This window comes from Arvicanthis niloticus, chromosome 15 (genome assembly GCF_011762505.2).
Source record: "Arvicanthis niloticus isolate mArvNil1 chromosome 15, mArvNil1.pat.X, whole genome shotgun sequence".
NCBI classification, from domain to species: Eukaryota; Metazoa; Chordata; class Mammalia; order Rodentia; family Muridae; genus Arvicanthis; species Arvicanthis niloticus.
In genome coordinates, this window is record NC_047672.1 from 1,027,768 (window position 1) to 1,045,774 (window position 18,007).

Consider the following 18,007-nt stretch of genomic DNA (forward strand, 5'->3'; position numbering starts at 1 on the left):
GTGTATGGAGGAGATAAGAACTCCGTGTGAGGTGAACTGCAGATGCAGACCCCAGAGTTATGCATCTCTCCCACTCCACCAGATGCATCTGACAGGTACAGCTCGAGATTCTGCATTTTTAACAAGTGTCCTATGTGGTGTGCAGGTGGCAGGAGGACATCATACTGCAAAATATGGCCGTGACCTCTAAGTCTAGCTCAGCATCCACACATCAGGAAGCTTCTCAGGAATCTCAGTTCCTACATGTTCCCAGGACTTATAAAAATTGGCAAGATCCACCTCTTATTTGACAAGCCCTCCACACTCAAGTTCCATGAAATCTCCTGAGACACTGGCCAAAGGAAATACTTGTCCAGTAAGGTGGTGGGGTAAGTCCTCTAGGTTCCTGCCTCATGAGGCCCATGGTTTGCTGAGGATGTGAATGCTGACTGCAGGGACAGAAAAAGGCTCAGACTCAGGAAGGAGGGTCTGTAGCTTCCTCTTTCTTTATTGGACACTTGGTAGATGACACATAGATCTACACTGTTAAATAATTATTAAAATACTGACCAGGACTAGGCCCTGGCCCAGAGCTCCAAACCAGAAGCAATAAGGAACAGGGGTGATGGGCTGGTGGTATTTCTCCAACATCACCTAAACCCATAAAATGAGGCTCTTGAATCCTTCCAGGGCCAGACCAGGGCTTGGGCCCTTGGGTTAACCCAGGTACCCCTGGCTGCATCTTTCAGGGCAAGGTAACCAGCAAGGGTCTGGAGGGAACAGCCAGCCGAGTTCAGACAGACAGACCCAAATGGAAGGAGGGTGGGAAACGGACAGGTGCTGTCCAGCTGGAGATATGATGCAGCAAAGGCAGGCTGGGGGGAGAGGCTGGGGGCAGTATTGCAGCAGTGCGGGAGTGCAGCCCCAGGGTCCTGTCCTGAGTGGCTGGTCAGGTGTCAGCTGGCAGTATCCAGGTGGCATTCCTGACCCAAGCCTAGCTGAGGGCTCACACATTGTGGGTCCTCTTGGTGAGCTGGGGCTCCTCATCTACCAGCTTGGACTTGAGGTGCTCCTTGTAGGCTAGGATGTCTCCAGGCCACTTGGTGATTGTCTGTTTCTCACAGACCCAAATCTCCTGTGCAACCTGGAAGCAGATGCTGGACTTGATCTGGCCAGTCCTTGGCAACCTCCCCGATACCAGTACTGGTCTTCCCTAAAGTAACCGCTTCTCATGAGGCCTCACCCAAACTACATCCAGCTTACTCTCACTACTAAACAGGCTCTTGGGAGCCTTCTGGAACTTTCTAAGGTAGATCCTGCTGTACCACCCCTCTACTTTCAGGTCCCCGGCAGGCTCCTGATTATTCAGAGGCTTCATGATCCACTTGTTTTTCTAGCCTAGCTTCTTAAGAAGCCCAGAACATCTCGTAACCTTTCCTCCTCCTCCTAATCCAAATCCTTCTCACGACAACACTTACTTTTGGGCTGAAGAATCTCACAAGAGTAGTAAGACAGACTTCCTCATTTGGGTCATCTCTACTAAATCCTGAGTCATGAGATCCAGCCATGGGGACCTGAGCCTTCTCTGAATTTAGCAGCTGTTGCTGCCCTCTATGTCCCACAGCTGTGCCTCAGGCCACACCTCACCTGCTGGATGAGTCTGAAGTCATGGCTGACCAGCATCATGCCACCCTCAAACTCATTGATGGCGTCTGCCAGTGCATCAATGGTCTCGATGTCCAGGTGGTTGGTAGGCTCGTCCAGAAAGAGCATGTGAGGGTTCTGCCAGGCCAGCCAGGCCAGACACACTCTGCACTTCTGCCCATCCGACAGGTTCCGGATCGGGCTCACCTAGAGGAACCATGGCATAAACATTTGGTGTTGGCATTACAGGTGCTATGCAGCAGGGACTTCTCTCCTTTCCTGGCTCTTGTTACCATTATTGCCACCCCCCCTCCCCCCAAGATATGAGCTTAGGATGACCCAAGACAGCAAAACAGTGGGCAGGCCAAAGTCCTGAGACTTGACAAGGGATGTCTGGAAGCACGACCATGTGCCTCTCACCCTAAGAACAGAAGTCCTTGTGCAATGACTTATTCCAGTGACCCTGTAGTTTCATGTCTGTTTTCTAGGTTGCAATTCCCTTTGCTCCCTCAAGCACTCTGGCTCAAGAACCACTCAGAGTCCCATTCACCGACCTTTCTCACAACCTCATAGTGCATGACACTACAGAGGAAGGAGTGAAGGAGACTCTGGATCACCTACATGTGAAGACAGCATCCAGTGACCATCTGGCAGCAGCCTCTAAGCCATCTTGGGTCCTTCCTATCCCTCCCTCCCTCCCTCACCTGCTGTTTCCCAGTGAGGCCATATCTTCCAATGATCTTCCTCATCTCCTCCTTCTCCTTGATCTCTGGGTAGCACTTCATCATGTACTCCAACGGTGAAAGGTCCAGGTCCAGCTGCTCCTGTAAGTGCTGCAGAGAAAGCAAGACCACATTTGAGGGAACCTCCTCCAAAAGGATGCCACTGAGTGTGATGGGGGCCTACCCTAAAAGAGGCCTGCCCTAGGAGCCTTCCCAGACACTTGCTCAGGATACAGCAAGCAGGGAGGAGTTTTGCTCCCAGAGGAGGGGTTTGGACAGATGTGTCTGTCCCTTTCTTCCACCCTGACCCCCAACCTTGACCCCAGGTCTGTACCTGATGGTAACGCCCTATCTTGACATGAGAATGCTTCCGGATCATTCCATCTGTAGGCAGAAGCTAGGGAAAAGTATTAAGTAGAATCAGGGGGGAAAAATCCCAGACAGAACCAAACACATGTATATTGAACAGGACTCTAACTCATCTATTGCACCAGCTAACACACAGACTATCATCTAAACACTCGAGTGTTAGGTGGGGCTGTGCAGATCTCAGTGGATAAAGGCACTAGCTGCTAAGCTTGACAACTTGAGTTAATCTGGAACCCACATGGTAGAAGGTGAGAACTGACTCCCACATGAATGTGTACACAATAAAACAAACTTAAAAGCATATACTTAGGAAGACTCACTAACAGACTCTTAAAGGAAGTGAAGGTACAGAGCAGCTTAAGAAAAGGTCCATTGCACAAAACATTAATAAAGCACCCGATGTAGATACAACATACATTTTCTAAGAAGAAATTCCACTGTGTAGGATGTTTTCACAGCCTAAGTGAAACACTGTCAGAACGCACTCATATGCACTCCGGTCATACAGTCCTCACACCCAGCCTCTCACAGGGAAGACATCCCTGACCTCCTCACTGACCCAGCCCCTCCAGGTGGCTCACCCAACCACCAAGGCGCTCGCTCGTATACTCCTTGCTTAATGACGGTATCAGAAGCCATGACCACAGCACCATACCTCTCCTGTTAGCAGCTTCAATAGTGTGGACTTCCCTGCTCCATTGGGTCCTACCAGAGCCACTCGTGTATCAAGGTCAATGCCAAATTCTAGATTATTGTAGATGCAAGGCTGAGGTGGGTAAACAGAGGGGGACAAAGGCTAGAGGTTGGGTGCCTGCCAGGCGTGCCCACCCCATCCTGTCAAAGCTGACCGTCGTCTTCTCCCTGGAGTCAGCACACAGTCAGCAGGAGCAATCAGGGGGGGCTCCCACTGCTCAAACTGCCCATGCACAGTGCACCCAGCCTGGCTATACACAGCGCATACTGTACTTACCCCATCCTTTGTATACTTGAAGCTCACGTTCTGCACCATGATGACAGGCGGTGGGATCTTACCACACGGTGGGAAATAAAATGACAGCGTCTAGAGGAGGATGCATTTTCAGGTCAGGGCTTTTCTTAAACTCATGTTCCATGCTCCTGTCACCTAACCACAGCGATCACACCTCACCTTGTCACTCACAACCCTTTCTGTCAGTCCGGAAGCCATCATTTTCTGTAGTGTTTTCTCTTTGCTTTGAGCTTGCCGGGCCAGCTTGGCACTGCCATGACCAAACCTGGCAATGTAGTTCTGCAAGAGACCAGAAGGGGGATTGGAATGGGTGCAAGAGACAGGGAGGGGCTTCAAGTGTTTGCAGGAAACCAGGAGGGGACTTGAGGTGTGCACAGAAAACGGGAAGCAGCAACTCAAACCTATAGTAAGAAACGACCCACATCTTCCCAGGCTCCTCTAGCCCCCTTCGTGTCCCAATTCAGATAGAGAAGAGCAGTGTAGCTTCCCTACCTTCATGTGTGCTATCTGGTCCTGCTCCCAGTGAAACCTCTTCATCTGGTTCTCTTCCAGCTCTAGCCGTGTCTTCACATACTGATCATAATTACCCTGTGGGGAAATGGCCCAGGCAAGGCGGCAACTTTACCCAGGGCTCTCACTCAGGTTAGAGGGTGAGAGCTTCACTGGCTGGCTGCTGCTCTAAGGCTGAGCAGTAAACAGAGGAACTGCAGGACAGCAGCACATGCTAACAGAACTTGCTGTTTATTTTTGCAGTGCTTAGGGTGGAACTCAGGGCATGGCTCTTATGGCTCAAGTTAGGCAAGGGTGTAGCACTAAGCCATGATACAGCCCAACCAGAAATGCATGGGTGTATGTTTTCAATTCCATGCCTCCTGCTCATCCAGGCCAAGCCAGGTTCCATGACAATTCCAAAGGTTAACCTGAAGAACCCAGTGTCAGCAGAAGATCTGAACACAGACATGCAGACACCATGAAGCTCAGTCCCTCAATCATCTCTAACTGCTCACACCAGATGCTGAACTCACATATGGATAAGGGTTGTCCCCCACAAAAGAAAACAAACCAACTACACAGATCATGCCTTGGATTGCCATGATTTCTATCTGAGCCAGACAAAGTGGAAGACTCAAGCTACCCACCCATCCATTAAAAACCTAACAAACAAGTCTCAGGATATCCACACAATGATCATACTATGTAGGCATACCGAACAGGCAGACTATATACTCATCTAGAAAGGAAGTTGCTAATTTTAAAAGCAACCCGAAGAATAGAACTGATCATTAAGGCTTATAGAAGAGGGGCTGGAGATGGGTCAGCGGTTAAGAGCACTGACTGCTCTTCCAAAGGACCTGAGTTCAATTCTCGCACCCACTGGTAGCCCACAACCATCTGTAAGTTGGTCCAGGGGACCTGACACCCTCTTCTGGCCTTCATGGGCACTGCATGCATAGGATGCACAAATAATCATATATGCAATGAATACATAAAATACACATTAAAAAACAAAACAGATTCTAGATATCAAAGGTGAAAAGTGCATCCATATGACATTTTCTACAAATAATAGCAAATACACAGTTTTGGAAGGCAATTTAAGAAACTACACTGCTCCACAGTGACTGTGACTAGGAAGAGGTCTATGTTTCCCTTTCCCCGTTAGAGAGACTGATGCTCACTGTGGAACCCAGGTTAGTATGACCCCTTATACCTCAGCCAACACAGTGCTGGGGTCATGTAGACGATGCCACACCGAACTATTTTTCATTAAAACATTTTTATTACAATTCTCTTATTTACTGGTGTGTTATTCATCTGATTCCCAGCATCCACAGCAGGTGCTCAGAGCTGCCTCTAACTCGAGCTGATCAACAACCTGGCCTGGCCTGGGAAGGCTCTGCACTCACTTGCACAAACCCACACCAGGTTCACATTACTAAAAAATAGTAATAAAACCAACTATTTTTTAAGATAAAAAAGACAAGGCACAACAGGGAGACTGTTAAGATACTAACTTATTTTCTTGTGCACCAAGCTGTCACAACAGGGAAGGCAGCAAAACACACATGCACGCACGAATGCACGAATGCATGCACGAACACAGAGCAGCTGCCAACTGTGGCCTATTGGCAGAAGCAAAGGTTTTGGGACTAAAATAAAATGGGTTAGAGTTCTTTAAAGGGTTATTTTAACTTTTAATAAATTCAAAGAACTAGTAAGCACATGAGCAGGGCCCACTCACCGTGTAATACTTCAGTTTCTTGTTGTGCATGTGGATGATATTGGTACAAACCCCATTCAGGAAATCCTGGGAATGGGACACGAGGACCAGGATGCGCTTGAAACTGTGAAGCCAAAGAGTCAATCAGGAAGATCTCAAGTAAAAGGCTACATGAAGAGACCCAAGAAGCCCTCACCCTCGCCCAACCTTAGTGAACCCAAGTGCCCTTGAAGATCCTGCAGCCAGCAGGGATGCAGGCAACGCTTCATTCCCTCAGTAAGGGGGCTCCTGGAGCCTTGCAGTGCTAAGACAGCTGAGGCCCCAAGTCTTCTGTTCTGTCAACAGAATGGAGTAGGGATGGGCATGGTAGTGATGTCAACAGTCTGTACATACAAGTATTTAAATAAAAGGTATCCAGAACCATGGGTGGGGTCAACCCAAACAGACCCAGTAAGAGAAACAGAAGTCCTTTCTCTTTTAGACAGCACTAAGGCAGCTCCTGTTTCCTTATAAAGTTGAGACAATATTTATTATTTTCCTTTATCACCACACCATGAATTTAAGCATTAGAGTCACTTTTTGTGACTTATGTACATGGGTGCACAGGTACACACACAAACGTTTTCTTTAGTGAAGAGGCTCATATATTTCCGACTGACTGAAGGGCCAGTCTAACTACAGCCCTGGCTGCATCTGGCCCATCTCTGGCCTCACTTCACAAGCACTAATCAGGGCAGCTTGTGAGCATCTGATTCCTTTGTACTGTTACTGACTCCCTGGGACTGCAGCTCCCAGCCACATCTCTTACGTCTTAAGTTCCTCTTCCAGCCACACACAAGCATCCAGGTCCAGGTGGTTGGTAGGCTCGTCCAGAAGCAGCATGAAGGGCCGAATAAAGAGGGCTCTGAAGGATGGAAAAGGAAACAGAGGCATCCTAAATGCTAAACGGAAGGTGCCGTTTTCCTGTCACAATGCTGGCCAGGTCTGGATTGATCCTTAAGCCAGTCTGTTTTCTACCTCGGAGGAAGGAAGGACTCCAGAGTCCAAGACGGACAGAAAGGTAGCAAATGAGTTACAGGAATTTGGACTGCAGGCAAGGCTGAGAAGACCGTTTGCACCTGAGGTTTGTGATGGCAGCTGATGGGCATCAGAGGCACAAGAGGAAACAAGTTACTAAGGCAACAAGCATCCAGATTAGATTACTTGATGGGGGTGAGAGACACCAGCAAGTGGCCAAAGAATGTCCTTTTCTTACACTGGTAAAGCAAGGGACAAGCTGGAGCCCTGGCTGGCTCCCAGACTGTTGTCACCAGTCTTGGGGAACTTGGTCAAAGGACTTCTGAACATCACACTCCAGCCTGCACTGGGAAAGCTCCTGAACTAGCCAGAGCAACTTCTGGTCAGCAAGTTCTAAGACATGGAGGCAACTCTCAGGGGCCATGGGGAAGCCTTGCCAACTTGCTTCCCAGGAGCAGGAATGCAATGTGGACTCCACAAGAGAGAGTTAATGCACCTGAACGTTGGTGCTTAGGTGAGGCCTCTGTAAGGTGAGAACGATTAGGCAGTCATCAGGATAGAGCCCAAGGAGGACACATTCGTGGCTTTGTAAGGAGAGACAAGAAGACAGACACGGGAACTTCCTTATCTCTCACCACATGAAGCCTACACTACACTTCAGGACCTACTACATCAGCTGAGCCCTCCCTATAGTCATGAACAAAAATGCGCCTATTTTGTTTACAGTGTGCAGCCTGAGATACTTCATTATTTTAAGAGAAAACACACACATCTCAGCACCCTGGGGAGGGCACTGGCATAGCAATGGACAACAAACTCACTTTAACCACAAGTTCACAGTGTAAAAAGACAGGTAACACGAATGCTGTCTAATATTATACTATCATAAAAATTAGCAGGACAGCAGCACAAGAAGCAGGAAGAAGGTCAAGGTAAAAATAGACACTTAACTACCATTTTACTTGGGTCTGCTCAGAGTACTCTGGACCCTGTGCTGAGAACCAGCACCAAGCATGGAAGTATTCTAGAGTGCTTCAGCCAGGACACTCAGTCCAGTCCACACACTGACCCACATTACATCAGGAATGGCTATCTCATCCGACACATACTGAACATGATGATCCCTGTTCTACATTCCTACCAGAGCGAACATTCTCCTCTGAGAGACAGAGGCTCCAAGGGATGATGGGAAAGGGAAAACTTACCTAGCAAGAGCAACTCTCATCCGCCAGCCACCACTGAAGTCTTTCAGCTTCTTGCGCTGCATGGCAGGTGTGAAACCCAATCCGTGTAAGATCCTCGAGGCTCGCATCTCGGCTTTGTCAGCATCCAGCTCTTCCAGCCGTTCATAGAGTTCCATGAGTTTCTCACACTCCGCTGTGGGCAGCACATGACCATGAGCTCCCTGAGGGTCCCAGGAGGAAGGAAACCAAGCCCAACCAAGCCAAGCCCAGCCCAGCCCAGCCCAGCCCAGCCCAGCCCAGCCCCGCCCAGCCCAGCCCAGCCCAGCCCAGCCCAGCCCTGGGTGTACAGCCGTACCATCCTCATGAGCTAACCGCTCAGCCTCTCTCTCCAGCATGGCCCGCTCTGTGTCCACCTCCATCACGCACTGCAAGGGTGTTTTCTCGCTGGGAGGCATCTCACGGGTCAGATGGTAGATGTCAATGTGCTCGGGGATGGGCACCTCACGCTTCCCAATAGCAGAGAGCAGCATGGACTTTCCTAGGAGGGTGACAGAAGATACTCAGCCATCTCACCACCATTCTTTTGCACCTGTTCCTAACAGGCGGCCCAGGATCCCCATTCTCTAAGTCGCTCACTTGCTCTCAGCTTCCCTTCAAGTCTGCTCTCACTGTGAAATCCTGTGTTCTTATAAAGGCTTCACACCACTACCCCTCACCCTCGTTCCCCACCAACCTATCTAGCAGCTTCCATCAAAAAAGTCCTCCAGTGGTGCATAGCACACACAGCTCTGTGCCGTAAGTCCCAGGCATGTCTGGTCCCCCATTCATAGCATAAACGTCTTGCTTTGTTAGTGCTAAATACACACCAAGTGACAGACGAACCGAGAAAGAGAAACCTCCCTACCCAGCCCCAAGGGCCTCACCAATTCCATTTAAGCCAATGAGGCCGTAGCGCCGGCCGGAGTTTAATTCCAGCTTGGTGTCGCTGAGCAGCTCTTGACCATGAAAGGTGAGGGAGAGGTTGATGATGTGGACGTCAGTGCTATTGGGGTGAGAGGCCAGGACGCCGGTGACAGCTCGAGCAGCAGCTTTCCTCATCTCAAAGTCCTCCAGCTCCTTGGTCAGCAAATCCACTTCTGGGGCACATGTGGAATTTGGGAAGGGTCAGTCATACAGACTAAGATCTGGGACCAACAGGCAGACCCCACAGGACCTGAGCTCAGGTTGTGCGAAGCAGACTTGGGCATTCTGAGGGCTTTATACAGTGCCCAAGACACAGACTTGCCTGACACCCTGCTTTCACAGACAAGCTTTACAAGCAGCCCTTTTGATTCTAGGCTCTTCCCTCCCACTTCCTTCCCCTCCCATTGTCTCTCCCTGCACCACCTTCCACAGCTCTGGACGTGGATAAAGCCTAACCTGATCACACCAGCTGCCTTCTACATTTTATTTTGGAGACAATTCCTTCCACTTGACTCTATCAGTCATTTCTAAACTCTACTTGCTACATTCCTATTCCCATTATTAACATCGTATTTCTTCAAATGGTTAGTGTATCTGTGGTGACAGTCACACAGACACACACTGCGTCTGCCTCTAAACACAGTCCCTCAAATCAGAATAAACACCTGCAATGACTAGGCATAAGTAACTCTGTAAAATGACACAGGGGATAGCAAATGGAAACACAATCATGTATGTAAACAACAAGCTTGCACAAGAACTTAATGTGTGAAAGGACAAAAAACTGTGGTAAGATTCAAAAGACAGCCGGGCGGTGGTGGCGCACGCCTTTAATCCCAGCACTTGGGAGGCAGAGGCAGGCGGATTTCTGAGTTCCAGGCCAGCCTGGTCTACAGAGTGAGTTCCAGGACAGCCAGGAATATACAGAGAAACCCTGTCTCGAAAAACAAAAACCAAAGACAGTGAGCAGTCTACAGGAGCAGAAGGACAGTGCCATGTTCCTGGGTAGTGAAGACAGGGTCAGACTGGGATGCTCACTATCACTGCAATGTCCCCATGTCATAGTTAACTCTAGCTGTCAACTTCACATAAGCTTGCAAAAGGAACCTCAACTGAAGAACTGCCTCCATCAGGCATTGACCATGTTGATGAGGCGTTTTCTTAATGCTAACTAATGTAGAGGGTCCAATCCAGTGTAGGCAGTGCAGTCTTTAGCTGAGTGGGTCTGTGCTACATAAGAAAGCTAGCTGAAGCCTGGTGTGGTAGCCCATGCCTTTAATTCCAGCACTCCAGAAGAAGCAGGAATCTAAGTTTGAGGCCAGCCTGGTCTACAAAGCACGTTCCAGGACAGCCAGGGTAGTTACAGAGAAACTCTGTCTTGAAAAACAAAACAAAACTCCTTGCATTATTTTCCTCAAAGATGGACCGGGGAATATAGGGGAAAAAATGAACTTTTTCCTCTCAAGTTAATGTGAGTCAGAAAGTTCTCTCTCAGCAATAGAGAAAGGACACTATAAAATAAATTTTCTGAGAGCAAACTAAGTTTATAGTGTGAGTGAATATATTATCTAGTATAGAAAAATGCTACAATAAATCCCCCAAAACTAAGTAACAAAACCACAACTATATTACCAGAAAAACTACATGAAGCTATGTAACAACATGTAACTCGTTACCCACTAAATTAAGAATACCAGAAGAGCCAAGGGTGGTGGCTCATGCCTTTAATCCCTGCAGCCAGGAGGCAGGGGCAGGTGGATCTCTATATGAGTTCAAGGCCAGTCTGGTCTACAGAGTTCCAGGACAGCCAGGGATACACAGAGAAACCCTCCTGTCTCCAAACATCTGCCTCCCCACAAAAAAATAGAGTACCATATGGTAAAGTCTGACATACCACGATAGGTAGGAAGAAAAACAGGAAATGGTAGAAGGTGCCTTCTCTTTTACTGTACTGTCTACTGCAGCACCAAGGTAGGTTTAAAAAAAAAAAAACAACAAAAACCTCCCATCTGTATTTGCTACTTGAGTTTAGTTTCCTTGATCAATAACAAGTTTTAACTCTATGGGTGTGGGTACCACTAAAAAGTTTCATGGCATATAAAGACATGTGTCTGTGGGTGTTTCACTTTACCAAAAAAAGGCGCGCGCGGGGGGGGGGGGGGGCAGCCTGGCCTCAAACCCTCCATCTTTTTACTGTAGCCTTCTGAACGCTGGGATTAAAGGCATAGTGCATCTGCATCCAGATTCTGACTTTGGTTGAGACAACCAGCTCAGGAAATTCACCCAACCCACCTCCATCACCTGTGGTCTCTCTGCCATTGGCCTCCTCGTTCTTCTCCTCTGCCACCTGAGGTTCTGTGACAGCATCTCCATTTTCTTCATGTCCTTTTCTGGGCCGCTGTCGAGCTTTGGCAGCTTCCTTCTTTTTGGCTGCCTTCTTTTTGGCCAGGTCGGAAGGCATGGTGATGAGCCACAGGGGTAGTTACTGTTCTTTCAGGAGTCTGAAGAAAAGCCAACAGATACTCCAAAATTCTAAACTTACCGGTAAGAATGTCGGAGCGGTATCTCATCCCTCCTTGGAATTTTCCTATCAAGCCTCTGGTGCCCAACTCTTGTCCCCGCCAACTTTGTCAGGGTTTCTCACACTCTCTCCACCGCTCCTCCAGCCTCATCTCCTCCCTTGGGGTTCGTGCGCCAATCCCCACCGCCCGCTTCACTTTGATGCGCTCTTTCCCCCGGGCCTTTAGTGAGGGACCGCTCTGCCCCTCGTCTCCAGTTTCCAAACTTGGCGCTCACGCACCTCTGCCAGCCGCCTCCTTTTCGGTTCTTCGCCAGGAGTTCGTCCCGGACCTCCCTTGCGTCCCTCTCCTCCACCCCACCGACTGCGGTGAGGTTCCTCTCCGGGAACCACGAGTCCTCCCCGGCGGGTCCCTAAAGGGTCTCCGCGTTCGCTGCCCCTAACCTCCCCCACACCCCGCTCGCCGGCGTCTCTGCCTGGGCCAGTTCTTTTCCCTTTCGGCCCTTTCCATCCCGACCCTGAGCTCCCTTCGGCTTCTCCTCCCGCTTCCTGCTCACGGGTCCGCACTCTCCTCCCCTCCGGCGCCCCTTCCCCCTCAACTCACGGGGCCTCGCCGCTCGGCCTCTGTCGCAACAGAGCAGCTCCTTGAGCTCCTCCGCGTGCGGCCGGCTCCCCAACCAATCACGGTCCCGGGCGGCCCTTGGCGCGCTGCCGCGAGGGCTTCTGGAAAATGTAGTTCTCGAATAGTAAGACCTTAGGGCGGGACTCTCCTCCAGAACTACCACGAATCCCAGGTGTTGCGCAGTTCTAGTGATGTCATCAGAACGCGCGAGGATTCGGGTTGGGGGAGGATTAGAGTCCAAGGGTTCCGTCGTACCAAGCCGGTTTGAAGAGCTGAAAACTGCAAATCCCACATTGCTCCTCGGAGAGGTGGGCTGGTCTTCCAGACGATACCCCACCCCTAGCAGATAAATTTACCAGGCTGCTCTACTGGTTTAACAGCAGGGAGTGCGACTAGGCTTCCTAGCATGCGTTGTAAGAGTGCCCGTCCACACAATGGGAGAAGAGAGTTGGAAGGTGGAAGGAAGAGAAAATGAGGTGCTGCTGGGCAGAAGTGGCTCTAAAAGTGAGGTAACTCTTTGCAGACCACGCCAACAGAGCTCTGTTCGAGAAAGGCGTCCTAGTTTCACGGAACCGAAATTGCAGAGCCTAGTCCATCGGTAACCAAACTTTTTTAAAGTGCCAGACGTTCTGAACCTTGGTATTTTAGACAAGAGTTTCTGGGTTCCATAGCCATGCGAGTGTGGTGGAAAAATCTAAAGTAAAAGGACCGCTTTGCTGAGTTTAGCTCTATGGACACTTAGCTGTGACTTGTGTGATTTCCTTTGGGTCTCACTGTCCAAAATCTATACCAGACTGAGTGTTAGGTACATTATAAACTAGATCTGTAGCCTCAAAAACAAGGCAACTCTTTATGACCCTTGCTACCTTTTCAGGGTCTTGTGCATTGGTGCCTTATTATTGATGATACTGGAGGAAGCAAACTTACTGCCCCTGAGTGCACTCTCAGAAAGTGAGCCCTTTTTCCTCTAAAGTCACCGTGTTCCCAAGCTAAATAGAAATTAGGCGCGAAGATCGTTGAGGATGGACATCACAAGCAGCTTCAGAGCCTGCCTCCTGTGTCTTTGGTAGCACACTAATTTTAAGAAAGAAGAAAACGGGCTGGAGAGATGGCTCAGCGATTAAGAGCACCGTCTGCTCTTCCAGAAGTCCTGAGTTCAATTCTCAGCAACCACAGGCTCACAACCATCTGTAATGGAATGCGATGCCCTCTTCTGGTGTGGCTGAAGATAGCAACAGTGTACCTATATACATTAAAATAAATAAATAAATAAATAAATGAAAAAAAAGGAGGAAGGTGAAGGGAGGCTTTATGTATACACACACACACACACACGTTCACCCGTGCGTCTTACAAAGAAAAAACAAAATCCAAATGGGCTTGTCAATTGCCTGGACAGGGGCATGCTGCTGCACAGGAAGCTGTCTGTTCTAGAAACTAAGAAATAGTAAAACCCACCTAAGCATTGTCTACTCCTACCCAATGAGAAACTTTTTCTTGGTCCATTGTCCACCTCTGCCTTTGAGGATGTCCTCGTTTTACTCTAAACTCTTCCTTCACAACTCAGTGCCTCATTGGAATTTGTTCTACAGAGATAGCAATGACTGGGGAACCTAGGGGACGTCAGAGTAAGATTCCCTATAAGACTCAAAACACTGATCTCACCTCCCCCCATAATAGAAATAGTTCTCCTGGATCGTCTGCTAGAGCTTGGGTTTCAGAGTTCAGTCATTTAAATACCACTGACCATGTTCCTAGAATAACCTCCACCAGTTGAGTAGTACTATTGTTATTTCACACAATTGAAATGAGCTTACACAGATTACAAAGTAGCAAGGCACTTTATTCAAAGGCCAAGTAATATCACAGATAGTCAGTCTTCACCACAGGGCACATGAGTAAGAGTTCTCTCAAGGATCCTGATGATTGTTTGGTACTTCATGAAGTCTAAGGGAAAGAGAGGCTGCTTGCTAAGGAGGGTAATATGAGTGGTTATCTATTGTAACAGACAGATTTGAGTTATATAAGCTTTTGCTAACTACATGTGTCCTTTCCCATGATGCATCTGATCTTTAAAATTGTACTTGATTGTTTATTATTATTTCTGTACCACATGCACATTGATGTCAGACAACAGCAAATGATTGAATTGATTCTTCAAACAGGATCAAACTCAAGTCATCAAGCTTGGTTGGCAAGAGTTCTGTTTTTTACCTACTAAGTTATCATACTAGCCCTTAAAATATTTTATTTGTGTATGTGTAGTGTATGCTCACATGTATGTATGGGTATGTGCACCCATTTGTGTGTGGAAGCCAAAGGAGGATTTTCAGTGTCCTGTTTTGTCACCTTTTGCTTCATTCCCTTGAGACAGGGTCTCTCACTGAACCTGGAGCTAGGTTGGCAGCCAGCAAGCCACAGCAATCCTCCTGTCTCCACACCACCCTTCATAGCACTAGGGTTACAGGCATATGCTTTCCTTTTTATATGAGCTCTGGGGCTTTGAACTCCATTCATGTTTGTGTGGTAAGTGCTATCAAATCCTGAGCCATGTCCCCAGACTTCTGCATCTGATTTAATTGTGTGCTGTTGGGAGCCAACTTCTAGCAGAAAACGGCTATCATTCTTTGCAGCTATCTCGAGCCATATACCCTGATAAGAGACTGTTTTTCAACAGCTGAAGCACACTCTGATAAACATCATGTTTATCCCACATATCTTGTTTTGCTGTTTAGTGACCCCAGCTGCATGGTGCACGTGGTCAAGAGTCTTCAGCTGTGTTCTCCTGCTTGTGCTTATAAATACCCAGGATTTCCTTGCAATAGGAGGAGACAATAAGAAATAGGGAATATGAGACATAAACAAGACTTGACTACACACCCTGTTTTGTCTCCATTCTTCGAGTCTCTTTCCCTTCTTCCCCCCCACTCTCTCTTGCTAGACCCTGACCCTTGGACCGGAGCAGCAGAGCAGTCCGGGACATTTTGGCCCCCAAGCATGGGGCAGCTCGGGCCGGGACAGTGTGCAATCCCAATTATGCATAGGCACAAAATGGTGATAGGGCATTCTCTCTAAAATTTCAAAGGACACAGTTTCTCTATTGCACATGTACTGAAAACTAGTTCAGATTATCCCATCTCTTTTGTTTTCAGAATGTGTCCCAAGACATGTTTGAATAGAAATGGGGCATTATCAAGGGGTCACTAAGGAATATAACTTATTGTCATTGTTTAAAGTTGGTATACCTACAGGCCAATACAGATGGGGTTCCCAGATTTTCAACAATGTCTCTGCATAGGATAGGCAGGTAGTGATCCTAGGCTGCCAAGTGAATTGTTAGAATATCGATGGTCCAAACTGAGTGGAGTCTGAGGTTGCTGATCTATGCTTGCCTGTCTCATTCTAATCAAGCTCACATGGAGCTTCAGGGCTTAGAAGTTAATCCTTGATCCTGAGGAAGCTCTTAAGGATGAAGAAATTAAAAAGAGCACATAATGGCAGTGCTATGGTGGTGAACACACCCAGCACTCCTGGGATCCCTGTGAGTTCAAGGCCAGCCTGGTCTACAGAGCAAGTTCCCAGACTGCCCGGGTTACACAGAGATCCTGTCTCAAAACAAACAGAGATAGACAGACAGACAGATAGATAGACAGACAGGCAGACAGGGAGTTTGTACCAGCTGCGCAGAAGAGTGAGTTTTATTGTCATATCTCCACATATGTGATAACATATGTCAGCATTCATCTTCCTTTTTCTTGTCCTACATCTTAACCCCTGCAACCTTCATGCTTTTTTTTTTTATCTGTTTGTATGCATTGTGACACACAAAGGATTGAACTGAGGGCCCTGTGCTTGTTCCACTTATATACAACAATGATGTACACCCATATACACACACAACTGGAGATGATCCTTGTAGCTCAGCCTCCCAAGTAGACAAGAGGACTGACATCATGAACCTGTGTTACCAAGGTTTGTTTTTATTTTTTTCAGGAACTCATATAGCCTATGTCTTAAACTTAGATCAGGGTGACCTTGAACTTGTGTCCTGAAAGCTGAGTCTTTCTAAGTCTGGCTTATTTTGCTTAACTTGATCTCCAGTTCCACTCATTTTCTTACAAATAATATAATCACATTCTTCTTTAAGACTGAGTAATACTCCATTGTGGGAATATATTCCATTTATTTTATTCATTTTGCCACTGCTCAGGCAATTATTATTAGGCAGATGCCATAAATTAGCTACTGTGGATAATTCCAGTAAACCTGGGTATTTTCACATTAGCTTCAGGCAACTTTCTTCTGGACAAGGGCAGAAAGAAGCCACATTCTTCACCAAAATATCACAAGAACAGTCTCTAGGCCACATAATATTCTCCTCTGAAACCTCTTGAGCGGGGCCCACACAGTTTAAATCACTCTCAGCACCACTATCGTTCATTTTACCAGAATGGCCCATTTAGCAGCACTTAAACCATTCAACTGCTCTTCTAAATTTTTTAAAAAAGATTTATTTATTTTATATGAGCACACTGTAGCTGTCTTCAGACGCACCAGAAGAGGGCACCGGATTCCATTACAGATGGTTGTGAGCCACCATGTGGTTGCTGGGAATTGAACTCAGGACCTCTGGAAGAGCAGTTGGTGCTTTTAACCGCTAAGCCATCTCTCCAGTCCTCAACTGCTTTTCTAACCCAAAGTTCCAAAGTGCACACTCCTTAAACAAAAGCATGATTAGGTCTGTTAAAGCAATACTCCAGTCCCTGATACTAACTTCTGTCTTAGGTTTCCATTGCTGCGACGAGACACCATGACCACAGCAACAATAAAGGAAAACATTTAATTGGGTCTGGCTTACAGTTTCAGAGGTTTAATCTATTATCATCATGGTGGGAAGCATGGCAGCATGCAGGCAGACATGGTGCTGAAGAGAGAGCTGAGAGTTCTGCATCCAGATCTGCAGGCAGCAGGAAGAGCCAAGGAACTACTAGTTCTGATTGGAGCTTCTGAGACCTCAAAGCCCACCCCATAGTGACACACTTCTCCCAACAGAGAATACCCACTCTAACAAGGCTACACCTCCTAATAGTGCCACTCCCTGTGAAGCTATGGGGGTCATTTTTATTCAAACCACGACACTAGGTATGCAGCTATTTCTATTACATGGTGACTTTGGGTACTTTAGACATATACCCAGGAGTGGTCTACTAAGATCTGCTTTCAGATTTTTGAGGAACTTCCATACTGAGTTCCCAGTGGTTGGACTACATTCTTCTGACAATATGTAAGTGGATAAGGAAGCAGGTAAGGGATTATAAGACAATAATATATTTATTTTTTATTTTTTTATCCATTCATTCATTCAATGTATATGAGTACATTGTTGCTGTCTTCAGACACACCAGAAGAGGCCATCAGATCCCATTACAGATGGTTGTGAGCCACCATATAGTTGCTGGGAATTGAACTCATGACCACTGGAAGAGCAGTCAGTGCTCTTAACCACTGACTCCAACCCCAGTATTTATTTTTTGAGAATTATAATTCATTATACAATTTGTACCATAACATTCCATTTCCCCAGCAAATTCCCAGGTGGATGTTGTTACCATGTTACCATCCTATCCACAAGCTCAGGTTCAGTGCCTGTTAGAAAACAAGCAGAAAAAAATACAGCTGATTAGAGGCAGTACAAGAATTTAAGACTGGAATTTTCTGGTTCTCTTCCATCAGGCCCATCAATAACAATCACAGCTGTTATAAGTAAACAGTTGTTAGGC

At 47.4% G+C, this 18,007-nt stretch overlaps 1 protein-coding gene across 4 annotated transcripts; it reads right to left on the reverse strand.

Moving 5' to 3' along the window:
• Positions 1 to 462: 462 nt before the first annotated feature.
• On the reverse strand, positions 463 to 12,346 carry Abcf2 (ATP binding cassette subfamily F member 2). Of its 4 annotated transcripts, none has more exons than XM_034519315.2 (15): positions 12,210 to 12,346; positions 11,380 to 11,588; positions 9,048 to 9,260; positions 8,480 to 8,662; positions 8,146 to 8,317; positions 6,732 to 6,827; positions 5,945 to 6,047; positions 4,195 to 4,290; positions 3,862 to 3,981; positions 3,685 to 3,774; positions 3,370 to 3,480; positions 2,680 to 2,742; positions 2,328 to 2,456; positions 1,627 to 1,830; positions 463 to 1,123 (listed from the first exon to the last, which is right to left on the reverse strand). In XM_034519315.2, exons 2-15 carry the CDS (start codon positions 11,546 to 11,548, stop codon positions 986 to 988), a joined length of 1,887 nt encoding a protein of 628 aa, XP_034375206.1. In that variant the 5' UTR covers positions 11,549 to 11,588; positions 12,210 to 12,346; the 3' UTR covers positions 463 to 985. The 4 variants fall into 4 exon arrangements, with proteins under 4 accessions (XP_034375206.1, XP_034375208.1, XP_034375209.1 ...); XM_034519317.2 differs by having other exon boundaries at positions 11,389 to 11,588; positions 12,210 to 12,325; XM_034519318.2 differs by having other exon boundaries at positions 11,389 to 11,588; positions 11,888 to 12,239.
• Between the last annotated feature and the right edge of the window lie 5,661 nt (positions 12,347 to 18,007).

What these genes read in the sequence shown, in the direction of transcription:
- Abcf2 (XM_034519315.2), bottom strand. Translation starts at nt 11,548, where the DNA reads ATGCCTTCCGACCTGGCCAAAAAGAAGGCAGCCAAAAAGAAGGAAGCT. An exon ending in CATTGGCTTAAATGGAATTG is followed by an intron (nt 8,663 to 9,047) that starts GTGAGGCCCTTG and finishes TCACCCTCCTAG; the next exon opens with GAAAGTCCATGCTGCTCTCT. An exon ending in ACCAGATAGCACACATGAAG is followed by an intron (nt 3,982 to 4,194) that starts GTAGGGAAGCTA and finishes GGTCTCTTGCAG; the next exon opens with AACTACATTGCCAGGTTTGG.